The sequence below is a fragment of the Larimichthys crocea genome, chromosome XI (genome assembly GCF_000972845.2).
Source record: "Larimichthys crocea isolate SSNF chromosome XI, L_crocea_2.0, whole genome shotgun sequence".
NCBI classification, from domain to species: Eukaryota; Metazoa; Chordata; class Actinopteri; family Sciaenidae; genus Larimichthys; species Larimichthys crocea.
Genome location: NC_040021.1, coordinates 11,328,837 through 11,345,165, shown reverse-complemented (window position 1 = coordinate 11,345,165; position 16,329 = coordinate 11,328,837). Strand labels below are relative to the sequence as shown.

The following is a 16,329-nucleotide window of genomic DNA, read 5'->3' as shown; positions in this document are numbered from 1 at the left end:
TTTCATTTGTAAGATTGAAGAATGCATTTCTATTCTTTCAAATGGCCTGCAGTTTTGCCTTACTGGCATCTTATCAACCTATATTTCAATTTTTTTTAGCGTCTCTAAACTTAAGCAGTCTGTTATGTAATTCAAACTTGTGAACTTGGCTCTTTTTTTCCCAGAGTAATAAATTCAACGTAATGTTGTATCCTGATTTAAAGGGTGTGCAAATTATAATCTCACACTGTCTCCCTTTCTCACACAGTCCCTATTTTCCTTCCCTCTTTCGCCACACGCGCACACCATCCCTCTATTATTGTAATACTGTCACGGAAACACACACTCTGCTGTAATATAATGCTGTAGTTTGATCCAGACCTCCCATTCATTTGTTTAGCTATAAAGGTCTATGAAGTTGATATGTGTTTACATATTTGTTCACCCCTTCACTCTTTTCCAGTAACTATGGCTGCTGGCCTGACTTGTATATGTGTGTGTGCATGTGTGTGAGTTTGTATGCTCTTCCCATTGCTGAATTACACAACTCTTTCCACCCTGGGTCCTGAGAACTGGTCTGATGTGACCTGATGATTTTATTGCAGCAGCAGTCCTTTTGAGGACTCTCTCTCTCTCGCTCTCTCTCACTCTCTCTCTCTCTCTCGCTCACACACACACACACACACACACACACACACACACACACACACACACACACACACACACACACACTTACTTTCCCTCTCTGTCTCTGTCTCTCACTTCCCCCTCTCCATTTTTTTTCTCTCTCCACATCTGTTAATCTGCTCAGGGAATAGCAGCAGACAGAGTTTTCCAAACCTCTGTGCATTTACGTGTCATGCAATTCATCATTGGTAAGTCTTGGAAGAGCACAAGTTCTGAGAAAGTCAGACTCCAACCCAGAAATGGACCCTGAACTCAAATCAGATTATGGCTTGCTCATCCAGTAGCCGGGAGCTGGAAATAGTTTTATTGCAGGTTTGGGGTTAAGATGGTCAGCTTGCCCTCCCCCTAAAAAGGAGCAAACGATGTTCTTATCTACATCTTCAAACCATCCTTGAATGTCTCTCTGCTATAAAAAGGAAAAGTCTAGTCTCAGCAGAATCAAAATATTTTCACTCCCTCTTTTTTAAAAAAGTCAGAGACCCACGAGGAGATGAAATTACCTGCTGAGGTTCTTTTTGGATCAATTTAAGCGGTCCAACCTTGTAGAACTAAGTACTGGATACAAAAGACAATCACATTTGATGAGTACGACTCATCACTGCAGTGTGAGGTTTATTGTATGTCTCACACTGTGAGGGTTTCACTGTCTGTGTGGTGTTTTGCTGAACAATGTAGCTAGCCACTATGTGAGCCAAAATGACTCCTTGCATGAATAGAAAGACCCAAGCCAAGCTACTGTCTCCGTTAGGAAAGGCCTCTCCATCGCTAACCCCTCAGCCTGCTTCCATTACACTGACATGGGAAAAGATACTCTGGAAGAATCAGCTATATTATTTTACTCTTACTGGGAGTCCACCCAGTGAACATCCACCCAATTTTGGTTTCCATTTACTGACCCAAAGAAGTAAACAGTGACAAAGTTGCAGAGCAGTTGCAGAGCAGTTAGTGTACGTGATGTTAAACTCAAGAGAGCTTTGATGGGTTGTATTACTGAATGTTTCTAGCAGGGACAAATTGTGGACTTAAATGTAACTAAGTGACATGACTTGTACTTGTACTGAAGGTTAAAAGTCAATCATGCCTGGGGCATGGCTGCCCTTTACCAGTAATGTGTGTTTGTTAGTACAGGGCTGTCTGCAAAGCCATTAAAGCCCAACCCCTTGTTTGTAGACCTTGTCATGCCCTCTGGTCTTTGTGTTTTCATCATGGTTCATCTCTGATTGCTTGTGACATGGAACAATAACGGGCACACAGAGAAAGCGAATTCTCTCTGGCTACTTGTCAGTCCATGTTAGCTCAACCCAACCAACCCGCAAATCTGTGGAATTGATTACCAGCCCAGTAGCAGAAGATGATATAAGAATGTATGCTACCAATTTCAAACAAGCCACTCTTGATAAAGACTTTATAATGTGTAAATAATGGTTTAATGCTATACAGATGAGTAATAAGCCATCAAAAAGAGCAACTTTTGGATTAGGGTTAGGCGGTTATCTAACATAAGGCATTAAATCTGCAGCTACAAATGGTAATAAAATCATAAAGTTTCTCACATAAATCATCAAGTTTGCAGTTTTTATGTTAGTAGGAGTAAAAGTGCAACAAGTTTCTAATAAAATGCACATTTAGTTTGAAATGTTAATAAATTCAAGAAATAATATTCTGCAGATGGTCTGCTGTTTTTTAGAAGGTCATAGAGTCTGTGGTGGTCCTGGTGAATTAAAGAGCAAAGGGTCATCCTGGAGGAGCATAAATACCAATATATAAAATATAGAAGGTGTTACTAAATTTATGATACATTTCTCAGGTTTAGGTGTGATTTATACTACATGTTATAATAAATAAAAGAATAAAGAGAAGTCTGCACATTTAAAAAAAAGTACTGAAAATCAGGGTATGTGCATTTTGCCTGGGAAAGCTGTTAAGCAACAATTCCTGAGAAAGAGGAGTTGAATTTATTACTCTGTTGCAAAGAAGAAGAAAAAAAAAAGCCTCTGCATGTGCCTGCAGGAAACAGGTGGGACCGGTGAGATTCAAGTAAGAAAAATTATGTTCGTATGGAACCAAAACATTGTGAGAAAATAGCATTTTAAATGGCATTTCAACATGGCAGACAAGACCAGTGGGTAAATTCATCATTTCCTAATTTGGAGTTAAATGTTTTCACAGGTCTGTTTCATTTGATCATTTAATAAATGCATTGTCATTTCTGGAGTGAATTCTGAAGATTTAAAAAGGGCTCATACAGGTTTTGCATGTTGTGTTTTTAATAATAATCACGATCAACAAGTCATTCAAACAATATTACTGCCAAAAACATCACCTAAATGTCATCTAAAGGCAAGATGACTCCGACTGGGTGAATGTCAAACAGTACAGGGATTCAGAATCGTTCTCCTGACTCGGAGAAAAATGAGGTCTAACTGTACATCCAGCCACCGTCATGTTATGACTTTTTCCCCCTCCCTCTTCATTTTTTTGTTCCATTAGGGCTTCACACTGTAAAAGAGCACCAAAACAAACAAAGACGGAGCAGAGGGAATGAAAGACTGCAGTGTTTTGGGAACACCGGAGTCCTGACTACACATGCGATTCCTTGCCAGCTGGTTGGAGTGACGGGTGACAGGTGAGCTGATAGGAGAGTAAGATTTAAAATAATAATAATTTTAAATGACACGACATTTCCTGTTATTGCTGGAGAAAAGTGCTCTGTTTTAACTGTCTGGGGAAAATCACCTATTTTATACAATAAGACATAAACTGGATCACATACAACAGGTCAAACTAAATTCTATATGGACAAAAAAAAAGGTTGCATATTCTTTTTAAATCACAAGAAAATGTAACAACACCCACAGTTTAACATAACCACCATGGATAACACAGATACAATTTATGCCCCAGTGAAACAATCACTATATGACAAGTTGCATAACAGACCAAATCTGCTATTAATGCAAAAGAAATCTCATAAAAAAAACCTGTTGCGTAACACGTGTTCTTTTCCAGTATATTCTTTGATGTCCCAGAAATAATTTGAACCTGTTAGGGATGAGGACTTCCAGTGAATGGCAGTGTGCTCGTGGCTAGTTTCCATCACAGTTCTTCCCTTCCATACAGGTCCCCTCATCTTCTTCTTCTTCTTCTGCTTCTTCTTCTTCTTCTTCTTCTTCATCTGATCATTCTATTTCTTCTTTCTTGGTCTTCCTTCCATCCATTCTAATAGATGCATCGAAAAAAAAAAAAAAAAAAAGGCCATTGCTGCTGGCTGGCCAAAAAAAGAAAAGCTTGGCTCAACTTCTTTGTTCATTCACTTTCCATTGCAAATCCAACAGGCATTCTCTCAGCTCTCCTTTTCCCTGACCACAGCTATGGCTTTGGATACAGCAGCAAGTCTGTCCTTTCTCCTTTTGTGTTTGAAGATAGTGTCCACTGTTCGAAAGAAAAGGGAACTTAAGTTCAAGGTAAAAATCCAGCCTGAAAGGACTCTTCAGCCATTGAGGAGAGCACAGTTCGTATGTGACTATTAACAATGTCACCCCAGGACTAGAGACAGGAAAGTTGCTCTACTGACAATGAAGAGGCTGAAACTTTGTGGAATATTTGCAGAAAATATGCCACAAAGTAAGTCTCTTTCATTCATTGTCCATGAAGCAGCTCCCCGTTGTTTTTTTGTGTCACAGATAGATTTGTACAGGGCTCTCTGCCAGCTAGCTTTTAGGAATGTGTTGTCCACATTCACAAATCTAGAAGGAAATATTTTAAGATCATACTATGATTGTAAGATGAAGTTTGGCTTGAGTTGAACTTTTTAGGATGAAAATAACTACTTGTCATCCAGAACTGACAGAGTGGGAGGAAGAAAAAAGAAACAAGGGGGGAAAAAAATGATGACCTGAAGTTCAAAGAAAAAAAAATAAATCTGCATCCTTAAAAATGTGTGACCTTCAGAGTGGTGTTCAGATCTAAGCCATGAGGCCACAGGGTCAGCTTAAGTATTTGTCACAGCTAAGAGTCCAAAAGTCAACGAGCATGGGTTTCGTCAGTACCTAGTAAAATCCTGCCATACTACCTCACCTTTCATGTCTTCTCAGCTACACTTGCAAGACTTGACAATCATGTTGGAAAGCTGCTCTACTTTGGGGGTTCGTCCAGAGTAGTAGAGTATAGTGAGGGGTTCCAGGTCTTGAGGGACACAGCAGGGGGAGGCCGATGCCTCCGGATTCAGAGTGTTGTACAGGCTCAGCAGCTATTGGAAAGCACACAGGAGATAAAAATTCAAATTGTGCTGTGTTCAGTTCAAAGTAATTGGATCACAGAGATCATCGAGAGATTTAATAATGGCCAAATAAACTATTTGGCAACTTTTTTCTGGAAGATAAAGGGCTACAAAACTATGTCTGCTTGTCTGAAAGTGTTTGTCGAAACACAGCAGTGTTATAACAGATCCATTTGAGGGCTCAGGAACCAAAACATTAAGCTAAAATGGACTAAGTCATACTCCTGTTACCAAGGTCAAGAATAAACTTCATTCTTAACACTATCAACAGTTTGTAATGGGACTATTTTTTCACTAGAAAGTAGTCCCAAAGAAAAATGAGTGTGTGGCTTATGCAGAATAACCAAGACGTTGCTATTGACTGTGTGTGTCAATACGTCTGCGTGGTTTCAAGCAGACTTGCTATATCAGAAGTGTGAAGGACAGTGTGATCTGTAAATGTGTTGCTAATCTTTTTCTTTTTTTTTTGGTGGCACATCATGTAAGTGTTTGTGTGGACCACATTTTGTAGTCTAATTATCTTTGAGTCCATTTTTTTGGATCTAGACTCCTTTAATTTTGTATATTAATGTATGTTTTGGTCTTGTGAAGACCTCTAGGTGGAGACAGAGTTCTTGAAAGTCTGTGCAAGTAATACAAGAAATATCTGCATGGCTATTTAACACTAGAATAAATGAGAAACTATGTTTTTTTTGGGGTTTTTTTTAAAGTCTCTGGCCTTACCGAGCTGTGTGTTGTATCTGAGCTCCTCAGGTAAGGGCAGGGCCCGGAGCAGTAGTTGGCATCATAACCGCTGGGCTCATGGATCCACTTCCAGTCCAAGTCACGGCGGAAATCGATGTGGAGCCGGCGAACACAGCAGTTGTCCTCCCTGTTTCTGTGATGAGGATGCACAATAGTGTAATCAGTGCCTACATTTATTTTGTAATGGTGTTTCTAATATTAAATACCTTCCTGGTCACATGTGATGTCATAGGTTGTAGCATATACTTGGGCTATAGTGTTACATGTATATGCTGATGCATCTGAACCAAGTTTGATATTAGTAAGGTTAAAAAAAAATAGCACAAGTTCTTCACAATCCCTTACGAGAAACAGTAGTTTGTGTCCAGCGCTCTCTTGCGTCGGCGAGTGGACTGGGTCTCCAGGCGGTGGGGTGGGATCATCATGAGGATAAGGTGAGGCAGGTACTGCTCCTTCCTCCTGTTCAGGTGATCCAGATCCAAGCGCTTGTGCTCCTCATCTCCGTCCACGCCTTAATTATAGACACAATGGAGTGACACTTAAACCAACCATTTAGTGGCTTTTTTTTCCTTTCGTAATTTCCTTCAAACTGAGCGTACAAAATTATTGACTATGAAACTGCAATCCCTGTAATTCTATTACACAATGCAGAAATGAAACCGCAAAAAGGAAAGAACTGCCTTTTTGTCTGACATATTTTTAAAAAGACAAATAAAACATATGTTTGTTCTTAGTCCTCTGAGGCAAATGCTGAATCAGGTTCAACAGTTCACTTTCAATATAAAGACGATCATCAGCACTACATCTGATTAAACCATATAGTACTACTCAAAGTGAGAACTGTACAAATTATCTTATAAATATGCATTAGTTAAAAGTTCATCATCTGGTATGATTAACTTTAATGAATTGTTGTTGAAGCCCACCTTTGAACTTCACCTCCAGCACCTCGTTCTCATTGTCAATGATGTCGCCATTTGTGTTGAAGGTGTGGCAGGGACAGTGCACGCTGATTTCCAAACCCAGATTAGTTCCTGATGGCAAACAATTATGGAAAAGAGCATTGTCAATTTTGAAACGAACAAAACAAAATAAAGCCTGACTACACAGTCTCCTACTTTAAAAGACAAAACTCGCTTAGTTCAACAATGGGATGAAAATTAGGATTATTGATAACATTTTAGACAATGACAAACGTCAGTCTCACCTCTGTTCATCAGCCATTCTCGCACTGTTTCAGTCACATCGAAGGAGATCCACTCTGGAGTGCCTCTGGTCAGCACGTTCTTGGCTGCGATGTAGCGTTGCTTCCTAATGTGTTCGTTTGGCCTCACAATCTGCAAAGCAATAACAAACCATCACTCCGTTTTTCGTGCGAGAAGAAGCTGTTATTACTCATTACTGTTTTGATCACTTGTAATAAGTTATGCTATGAGCTATGATAGGGTTATAATAGGAAACAGATTATAAGTTACATTAGACCTAATTTAGTTAATGGTGACTAAAACAAGAGTAACTACAGTGATGCTCACAGCTTTGTGGGGTTGAATTCAGGGATAGTGGTGTTGCGTGGGTTGTAGAGCTGGTGCATCTGCACGGTTTGTTTCTTTTTGGCTTTTTGGGGAGATGAACTCCACAGAACGCGGATGGACAGACAAACAGCCTGACATGTTATTAGGAAACAACTGCCTTTGTACATTTAAGCAGATGTGGAGCAACATTAGCATTCAACTAAAGTCATGTTTGTGTCCACCTGATAAACACAAATACAGTATTCATTACCTTTTACCTTATCCCTAGCCTCATCCGGTACAGTATGTAATTAATAATTGATCAAAGTTGTCTGCTACTGGTTGAAACAAGGTTGTTTAGAGTAGTACTGTTCAATCATACAGTACATTTGTGTGCCATAAGATCAAAAATATAAGCTAATGGCTAAACTACTTGCGTAGAGCTGATAATTATTAATTATCTTTGGATGATTCTGATGACATGGACTCCAACTTAGAAAAATGTGTTGCATCATTTCGTAACTCAACAAACCAGAGCCCTATTTTTTTACAGCTTAATAAACTTTTCATACTCTTTTGAGGACTAAATGTTACAGACCTCTACATAACCAAAATGAGGACCATATTAGATCTGGACTGCCAGGATCCCCGTCCCAACTCTGCAAACATTCTGCAGGCCTGTTGAGCTTTTTGGCTTTTGGTCTGGCTGTTACCAACGCCTGCAACCACAATCTGATTATTGTTGGCTCTCTTTGTCAATTAGGACTTGAAATCATGTGGAGAACAACTAACCAGCTTATGTAAGACACAGACTAGTGTTGAACTTCCAGTGCCAAAGATTATATTCAAGAAAAAGACTTTAAAGCTCCTTGTTGCCTTGACTGTGAGCTTTGCCTTTTGATCTTGATAGAAGGACAAGGAAACGGTACCTTTACGCACCTGGTAGAGCTCAATCCGCTGTTCATTCCTCTTGGCGGTTTGGTTTGGCACCCTCAGAGCTCGAAACTCTGCTCTGAAGAGGTTGGTCGAGTTCCTTTCCATGGCGGAGACATTGAAACGGAAAACCTTGGAGGTGATGCCTTTTGGGCAGTAGAACAGATCGTCTGGAAGAGAGAGAATAAAAATAAAAGTTTGGTGAGAGAACACGCTTCGAAATTCTTATCAGGATCTGATGCAATACCAAGCAGTTTATGTCTGAACACAGATCTCAACAGCTACATCACCCCTGGACAACATAATAACAGATACTGATCTCCTTCATATGAACAGTTGAAATAAAAAGTTCTCACATAGGCCTTTTTCACAGCAGACATTTTGATTTGTGTTACTAATAACATCAACGATGGCTTTGTTCTCTTAAAATGTCCCAGTAAGCCATGACAGTGAGCCAGCAGGCACAGTACCAGGACCCTGAAACTGAAGCAGCTAAATGGAATTCAGCCATCATTCATTTTATTGTTAAAACCTGCGCTTTTTCTACTGTGACATGTCAAAATGTCTGCTATGAAAAAGGGCATATTAAAGCAACATTGTGTGACTTTTCTACCATAAAATAACAGGTTTAAAATTATTGCTACACTGACTTGTAATCAGTATGGTCAGAATGGTGTCTCTGTCATTCCCACTTTGTGCCCTGTACGCCTGTTTCTGAACTATGTAAGTGAGACAGTAAAGCTGCTGCGAACTGTAGCTGCTGTTAGCTAATGTTCGCCCAGTTTGTTAGCAAGGCTGCAAGGACTGTGTGGTCAGAGCACCTTGGGAATGTTGGTGTTTGTACTACAGGCATTTTGGACCACAGGGAAGAGGAGGGTGCCGTGCCAGAACTGGAGCTGGGAAGGCAAGCAATGTAACAAACAGAGGCAAAAAAGACTGAAGGTGCATTGACAGAGGAAGCTAAGAAGAGAAACGGAGTGTGTGGCTGATCTAGAGGCCATCGGACAAGAGCAAATCTGGGACTGACTTTTAGTCGTTGGCAAGAGCTTGGTGAAATAAAAGGCTGAAAGACAGACGTTGAGTTGGACTTCTTGCTGTTGGACTACTAAGTAATATTAGCTGGCTGCTATGTCTTGTGCTGTTCCACTACTTAAAAATTGTCGACTTGGTAATTTTTCATCATAAGTAATATAATCATAACTAATACACATGTACAGCTGTCCATATAGTATGACAGTGGTAACTGTTTCTTTAAAAGTTTATGGATATTCTTTATCTCTTTATACATTGTTATTAATAATTACTACTACTCGAATCAAAACTGTTTTTAAAAACTGTTAACCCTATTTTGTTTTTATAAAATTATATTAATTATTATAAGAACAAGAAGTCACTAAATCTCTGAAGTGTAAGAATGTTTTATTTCCTAAAGCCTGATATGATTGCATCACATTGTTTTTTGTCTGACCACCACAAAACCAACAAATATTCATATTACTGTTGAATAAGACAAATAAAAGCAGCACATCTTTAAAACTGAGAATGAATAAGACAAATAAAAGCAGCACATCTTTAAAACTGAGAAGGTGAAACTTGTGAATTTTAGGGATTTTTTTTAACTTTAAAGTTAAACCGCTTATCAAAATAGTTGCTGATATTTCTCTGGCTGAGTGACTTGATGAGGGAGGAATAGGTTGGGGGAGGAGTGTGTGTTTGGATCAAATTTTTATCATTTCAATCATACTCCAAAGAGGTACAGTACTTTTGATAACTGAGTTGGCAGCAACTGTAGTTATTTCAAACTCAAGATGGCAATGCAATGGCCTCTTTTAGATATGTCATATTGCAATAAAACAATATTTTAATATAAAAACAAAGGCATGAATGTATTTTTTTTTTTACTAGAGGACGCATTCACACCTAAAATATGATCTTGTGTTTACTGACTCCTTAATGGCTGGCACTGAGTGAGTGCCCAAAGTGAATGATTAGTGTGGTTTCCTGCCTTATCAAAATTCCTCAGTCTTTCTCTAACACATTTTGTCTATATTTGGTGGAAATGAAACTGTTGTAATTGAAATGGCAATATTATTGAGCTTAGCATGACTTCACCTCCCTGGTATCTGCATATCAAAAACGCTGCTATCCTCAGTCCCACTGACAACTTTTTGGACCCAGACCCCTTTCTGACCATGATGACTTCTCCACAACCCAACCTCATTGACATATGCCAGATTCTGTATGCGTACCATGCTATAAAAGGAAATCTTTCCTATGTTTGCAGTCCAGCCTCTCAATGCAGTAATTTGCCAGTCGTCCACCAGCTTTCTGCTTCATTTGCACCTGTCACGGATTTGTGTTGGTTCACAGTGCTGCCTCAGATCCACCAAAGGTCAACAGTTTACCTTCAAAAAACGTAAAAAAGTGTGTGCTTGCCCACATTAACCGAGGGAAAGAGACTGATGTCCCTGGCCTGGAGTCAAAAATTTGTTCCACAAAGGCAGACCACGAGTGGCAACACCCTAAGGTGTCTTTAAAACACTGACTGAGTGAAGTCTGCTGTTTTTACCTGATATTAAAGAGATAGTTTGCCGCTTTCTTTAGATGAAAACATTGATATTACTCTTATGACTGTATGGTAAATACAGACAGAGGCCAGTTAGCTTGGCTTAGCACAAAGACTGGAGACAGGGGGAAACATCTAGTCTGGCCTAAGGTAATAAAACAGTCTACCAGCACCTGGTAGTGACAAATGCCTTTTAAGTCAGTAGTGACAAATGCCTTTTAAGTCAGTAGAACCAAACCGTGTTTGTGCCTACACCAAACCATAATCATAATTTGTTGCATTAATCATTTATTTTTGTTTCAGAGACAAATGATGCTGTCCTGGCGATAGGGACATAAAATCAGACGAATCGAGAAGGACATATTTTGTTTTATTTGGAGGCTTGCTGGAGAGATTTGGATCAGTCCCAGTCTGGCCATTTCAGACACACATTGTTTTGCTGTTTGATAAAAGGGTTAAAAGCAGTATTGGGCAAAATTTGTATGTAAAATTACACCTATGTGAGCTTCCCATCCACACTAATTTAAGTCAAACCTGTATCTGCATTGAGGTTTGATAGATGAAATCACCAACATGACAAAGATTCAGAATATTAAGAAAGTCAAATAATTCCTGTATTATATTCATAGCATATTATTCATTTATTATATCCTTTTATTACCATTTAACTGAAGAAAATCATCCCCGCTAGAGTAGAATAAGAGTTCAGCACAACGAATCTATAAAATTGTTCATCTTGCCTGCACCGGCATATGAAAATCACATTAAGCAGTCTCAGTGAGCAGACTCAGTGTATGCATGTGTGGATATACAGGGTATTGACAGAATGCATATTTCCTAGTATGAGATCATCTTGGACACATAAAAAAACTCTCTGCCATGCCAATACTACAATTTTAGAATTGACACAATAAAAATGGGAGAATATTACGAGCTTGTCGACATTTTAACTGTCTGAGAAGTAGACATGTTGACTAGGACACATGCATACAGACACTTGTGCTGTTTTCTGCCATTTTCCCTCTGTTTTTTTACTAATCATATCAAAATTGGACACATAAGATCACACTAAAAGAAACAGTAGTCCTCATCCTAAAGTACACATATGTAAATCTGCCTTACATCTTCATCATCAAAAGCCTGACTGTGGCTCTGAATCCACCACACCAACTCGAGGCACCTACTGCTTGGCGTTTTTGTCAAAACCATTTTGCGAGATTCAAAACAGAACATTGCTGAGGGAAAATAGGTCTTTTGAGAAACACCTGTTGATTTCAAAGGGACTGTGATGCAATGGTCTTGGCTTTGCTTTAGACCATGAGGCCCTCTTTGGCTCTTCCACACGCACAGCATTTATCCTATTCTACTTTCTCAGTAATCCAGACTCAGTCGAACCACATGCTGTACGAATCTCCCTCAAGTGCTGACACATGTCCCTCTCAGCACAGGTTTTCTACTTCCAGTTCATAGCTTTTAATTGTATAGAGGAAATAGTTGTGCCAACTCGAGGTTTAGGATAAATCATTTGGAGTAAAAGCAATGTGAACCTAACAGGTCTTTACTGATAATCTTATAAATATTTCACAAACAAAATAAAACGTATTAACCGAGTAGTGAAATGTTACCTAGAGGCAATAAAATGACGGCACCGTGGAATCATGCAGGTTTAAGAGGATGAATGCCGGCTCAGTTTCACACTCAATTTAGCAAATTTAAACCTGAGCAGCAAAGTAAGTGATCTCATGCTCATGGGCCACCCGTGTGGGTGATTCACTGGCCAAGACTGGCAGTGGGGTCCACTTTAAGCTCCATCTCGATGTAGAGGTGGGGGCCACTGATGTGTCACTGTATGCAAGGGCCTCATGGGCCCCCACTCCTCCTCCTATACAGACAGACTCCACAGGGAGAGAGGGATCCTAACGGGAAACTAACGGGGAGGTGCTTCCACCATCTAACTTTTCCTGTCCACCTCTGTTAACTTTTCCTAATCCTTCTCTTAAAGGCATCCCCATCCGCCTGGGCAGATGTCCCTCTCATTTGGGCCTGACTGGAAAGGAAGTGGGAACATCTGGGGAGAAGGACAGGATCCATGGAGGAAAAAAAACAAGAGGAGGACGAGTGGAGTCAGGAGTAGGAGGAGAGTGACTTTCCTGGAACAGTGGTGCAGGGTTAAAACAGGTTGGTGAGCAATACAGTAACAAAGCACCTCCTCCAAATGCACAGAGAGTTCACCTTTCAGTTTTATTAAACCTAAGAGAGAGCTCAGACACGTCTGAGTTGGTTGACAGATGCGTTTTGATTCTTGTCACTTGACTTGTTTGTCTGAGCTTCACTGTGCACAATGATGGAAGCTGGAAGACACTTTCATCTGATGGAGTGTGAGTTTAACACGTGTACACACAAGTATATGACATCACAGCTAGTCTGGGAGTCAGTCATGGTCCAGCAGGCAACTTAAACAAGTGTGATGTGGAAACTTGAAGCCTCCAGTGCACAAACACCAAGGATGGACTTTGAACATTGAAACAGGAGACATCTAGTGTCCAGCAGTTAAACTTGAGAGATATCAAATTTATAATATTCATAGATTTTTGTATTTTTCAATGACAGAAAAGGAGTGGATGTACTTTAAAGATGTTTTAAATTAAGTTATTGAACGTTTTTGTGGGGGGCAAAACGGACACAAGACAACTATTTTATACCTATATAGGTTCAACGGACAAAAAACTCAAAGATAAGGAGTTGCTGAACTCAAGCCGTACATATATTTATCAGTGATATAGGAACCTAGCTGTAGTTTTGAGTTCGGTGCGGCTGGCTGGCACGGGGTCTTCATTCGGTGCGTAATTGCGCACTAGGAACCCGTTGATTGCTGGCATTCAAGCGAGAAAAAGAGAGAGACGTAGCTGCCTAGAGACTTGTAATACTTACTGCTCTCTGGCGGTCCGTAGACCATGTTGAATTTGTATATTTCTTTGGCGTAGTATTCGGTCTCTGTGTTGTCCTGACCGCAACTTTGGTGCCGATCCCTCCGCAGCTCCTCCAGTAGCTCCTTGGTGCTGTTATACAATGCTTGGATTTGATAAGGGATTTTACTTGGTCCGAGGGACTGTGGAGGATTCGTCAATCGGAGTTTGCTCAAAATCTGACCTCGTATGGCCTCGACCCTCTTCCTTTTCACATGGTCGATATCCACGGTGGCACAAGTTGACAGAGACGAACTCAAAGTTGCGCAGTTGAGGAGGAGGACGAACAGTAAAGCCTTACCCAAATGCATCTTTCTCTCTGCATTTGGTTCGCTCGGTAGTTGAAATGCGACTGCCAAGGTCAGTGTCAATTAGCCCTCAGATCAAATTGATAAGCCCTGCTGTTGTTTTCTATCAACTTCCGAGGGAGCTTGTGCTGGAAAACTCCTCACTTAGTTCGTTTTCTTGTGGCAGTCCCTTTTGTTATCAGCAGAAATCCAAGTTTGTGTTCGCCCATTAGACATTACTCAATTCAAAGTCCCGAACAGCAGAAACTCTCCCACATTGGCTATATGAAATTTATCCGGCACAAATATATCTATAGGATCAAACAGACTTTTCTTTTGCATTCTTGTGCTCAATCCAGTAGATTTAAGTCGTCCCGCAGCTTGGCATATTTCTCCTCTCTTCTGTCTCATTAAAATCTAGTGCCTCTTTATTGTCTCTGAAGAGGCAGACCGCAGCCTGTCAGGTTAACGAGGTATATGCGACTTTGAGCGGTCGGTATGGCCTCACATGTTTTTTATACCGCTAGTTTCTGACGTTTGATGGAGGAGGGACCGCAGGCACCCGGCCGGGAGAGCCCAAATCATAACAGGGCTCACTCACTGCGACTCACCACACATCAACTGTGAGAGAGCACACATGTAAAAAATAAAAAAAAACAGCTTTATTTTGAAGTTTGAAAGTTTTTACTTTAATGCTCCCTATTATATATATATATATATATATATTATCTTATATTATTTATATTATATCTATATTATATTATATATATTATTTTAAGTGGTTAAGTGGAGTACAGATCTGATCATGTGGTCCTTCTTTGGTGTAAAAATGTTTTTAATAGCGGTCTCAGTTGATGTTTCTTCTGCTTGTCTGCCGTATTGTAGATGTGTTCATGGCCTGGGTCGTGCACCCTCTAGTGGTAGGTTGTGGTTCTCGGCAGTGGTTACTTTATCTGACAGTAAATTCATCTCATCTATTAAATTCTTCTCTCAGATTCTTTATAATATTGCACATTTTCTTATGTTGTTAAGATGTTTATTTTCTTCTGAAACATAAAATCTTAGGTTTCAGCTTTTGAAGCTGATTCAAGGACAGTTAAAATGTAGACTAACGCCACATCAAATCTAAGTCTAGGACTTAATTATATTAAGTATAAACAAGAGTAAATATTCATTTGTTGAGCTTTAATCTCAAAATTGTGTCTCAAAGTTTCCCTGGACAAAAGAGAATTTAAAATGAGTATTTACTGAATATATTTCTGCGGTAGCATCCATAAAAATGTCAATTATTTTACACGCAGACAAAATCCATAAAGATCATTTCTGATTATTCACAGTTGGGTCCTTTTTGTCTGCTCTTCTTTTACTGGAGCCTTTGTACAAAGACCCACACAATACATATCCTGTTGTCAGAAGCCGCTCTCATATTACAGAAATCGTTTCAGGCTTCACATTCTGGCGACGTGATTGCATTACTGTTCAAAAGTTTCTTCAGTCTGTGCAGATTTTCCCATGCCCTCTGCAAACCACCATCCACACAAAAATCATTTTTCTGCACAGATGTCTGAAGGTTTATTTGCAGACCCCTTAAGTTATTTTATCTTTTTGATTCCCGCCCCCCTCCCCTCCGCAGTCTGTTTTATCTCTATTCATAGAGCATATCCACATTCTCAGACCTATTTTGGGTCAAAGCTCACTCAACCACTGGAGGCCCCCGTACCCAAACATGGGGTCTGGTATTTCACTGTTTCTTTTGCCCACCAGTTTGCATAGCAAGAATGATTTTTCTAGAATGTCCAAACTTGGTAAATATTTGGCTTTGTGTCATGAATCATATGTCCAGGTGCCTGTGTGTACCATATACAAACACGCTTGATTTATGTTGCCAGTTTGTTGGAGTTTGACATGAATATGAGGTATGTATTTACACATTTTCTCAGAACAAGGTTCATTTGTTTACTCAGCATGTCACGTTACTTTTAAATGAATGCAAATCAATCTTTAACAGTACACTTACTTAACACCTCTAGAGTCAGATGTCTGGGGAAAGTGTGATTCATATCATTACTATATCAGTGATTTATTGACTTCTGATTTATCTGGACTTTTTTTGATTTACTATTTTAAGAATGTCAAGTTTCTTCATTTACATTTTTGTATGAAAATGGGTTCGAATCAGCAATTTGTTGCCTCGCATAACATCAGTTGCAATAAAGCTTTAGCAGGCGAGCAGCAAAAGTTATTTTGTTTAATAATCAGGCTCCTCTGTATCTATTGTCTTTAATGCTGTGTCATAGGAACAGTGTTGTTGTTCTGTTTATTGTTTGGGAATTCGTTTCCAGTAACATCGCTCCAAGGTTTGGCTAAAATGTCTTCA

General features: G+C 39.6%; 2 protein-coding genes across 7 annotated transcripts in view; one reads left to right on the top strand and one right to left on the bottom strand.

Annotated features, from left to right (window-relative positions):
• The first annotated feature begins 3,181 nt into the window (after positions 1-3,181).
• Positions 3,182-16,329, top strand: part of esrrgb (estrogen-related receptor gamma b) — an 89,801-nt gene continuing 76,653 nt past the window's right edge. For 4 of the 5 annotated variants that reach the window (XM_027284485.1, XM_027284482.1, XM_027284481.1 and 1 more), the window contains exons 1-2: positions 3,182-3,292; positions 12,702-12,877. The gene's annotated coding sequence lies outside the window, so the exon portion shown is untranslated. Of the gene's footprint in view, positions 3,293-12,701; positions 12,878-13,967; positions 14,026-16,329 lie in introns of those variants that run through there. The other variant, XM_027284483.1, reaches the window with a different exon arrangement.
• On the bottom strand, positions 3,291-14,461 carry LOC104922426 (transforming growth factor beta-3 proprotein). 2 transcript variants are annotated; one of them, XM_027284486.1, is made up of 8 exons: positions 13,631-14,461; positions 8,140-8,303; positions 6,897-7,026; positions 6,616-6,723; positions 6,035-6,200; positions 5,669-5,822; positions 4,744-4,915; positions 3,291-4,098 (listed from the first exon to the last, which is right to left on the bottom strand). In XM_027284486.1, the coding sequence occupies exons 1-7, from the start codon at positions 13,974-13,976 to the stop codon at positions 4,757-4,759; spliced, it is 1,227 nt and encodes a 408-aa protein (XP_027140287.1). In that variant the 5' UTR covers positions 13,977-14,461; the 3' UTR covers positions 3,291-4,098; positions 4,744-4,756. The 2 variants fall into 2 exon arrangements, with proteins under 2 accessions (XP_027140287.1, XP_010733550.1); XM_010735248.3 differs by having other exon boundaries at positions 3,291-4,915.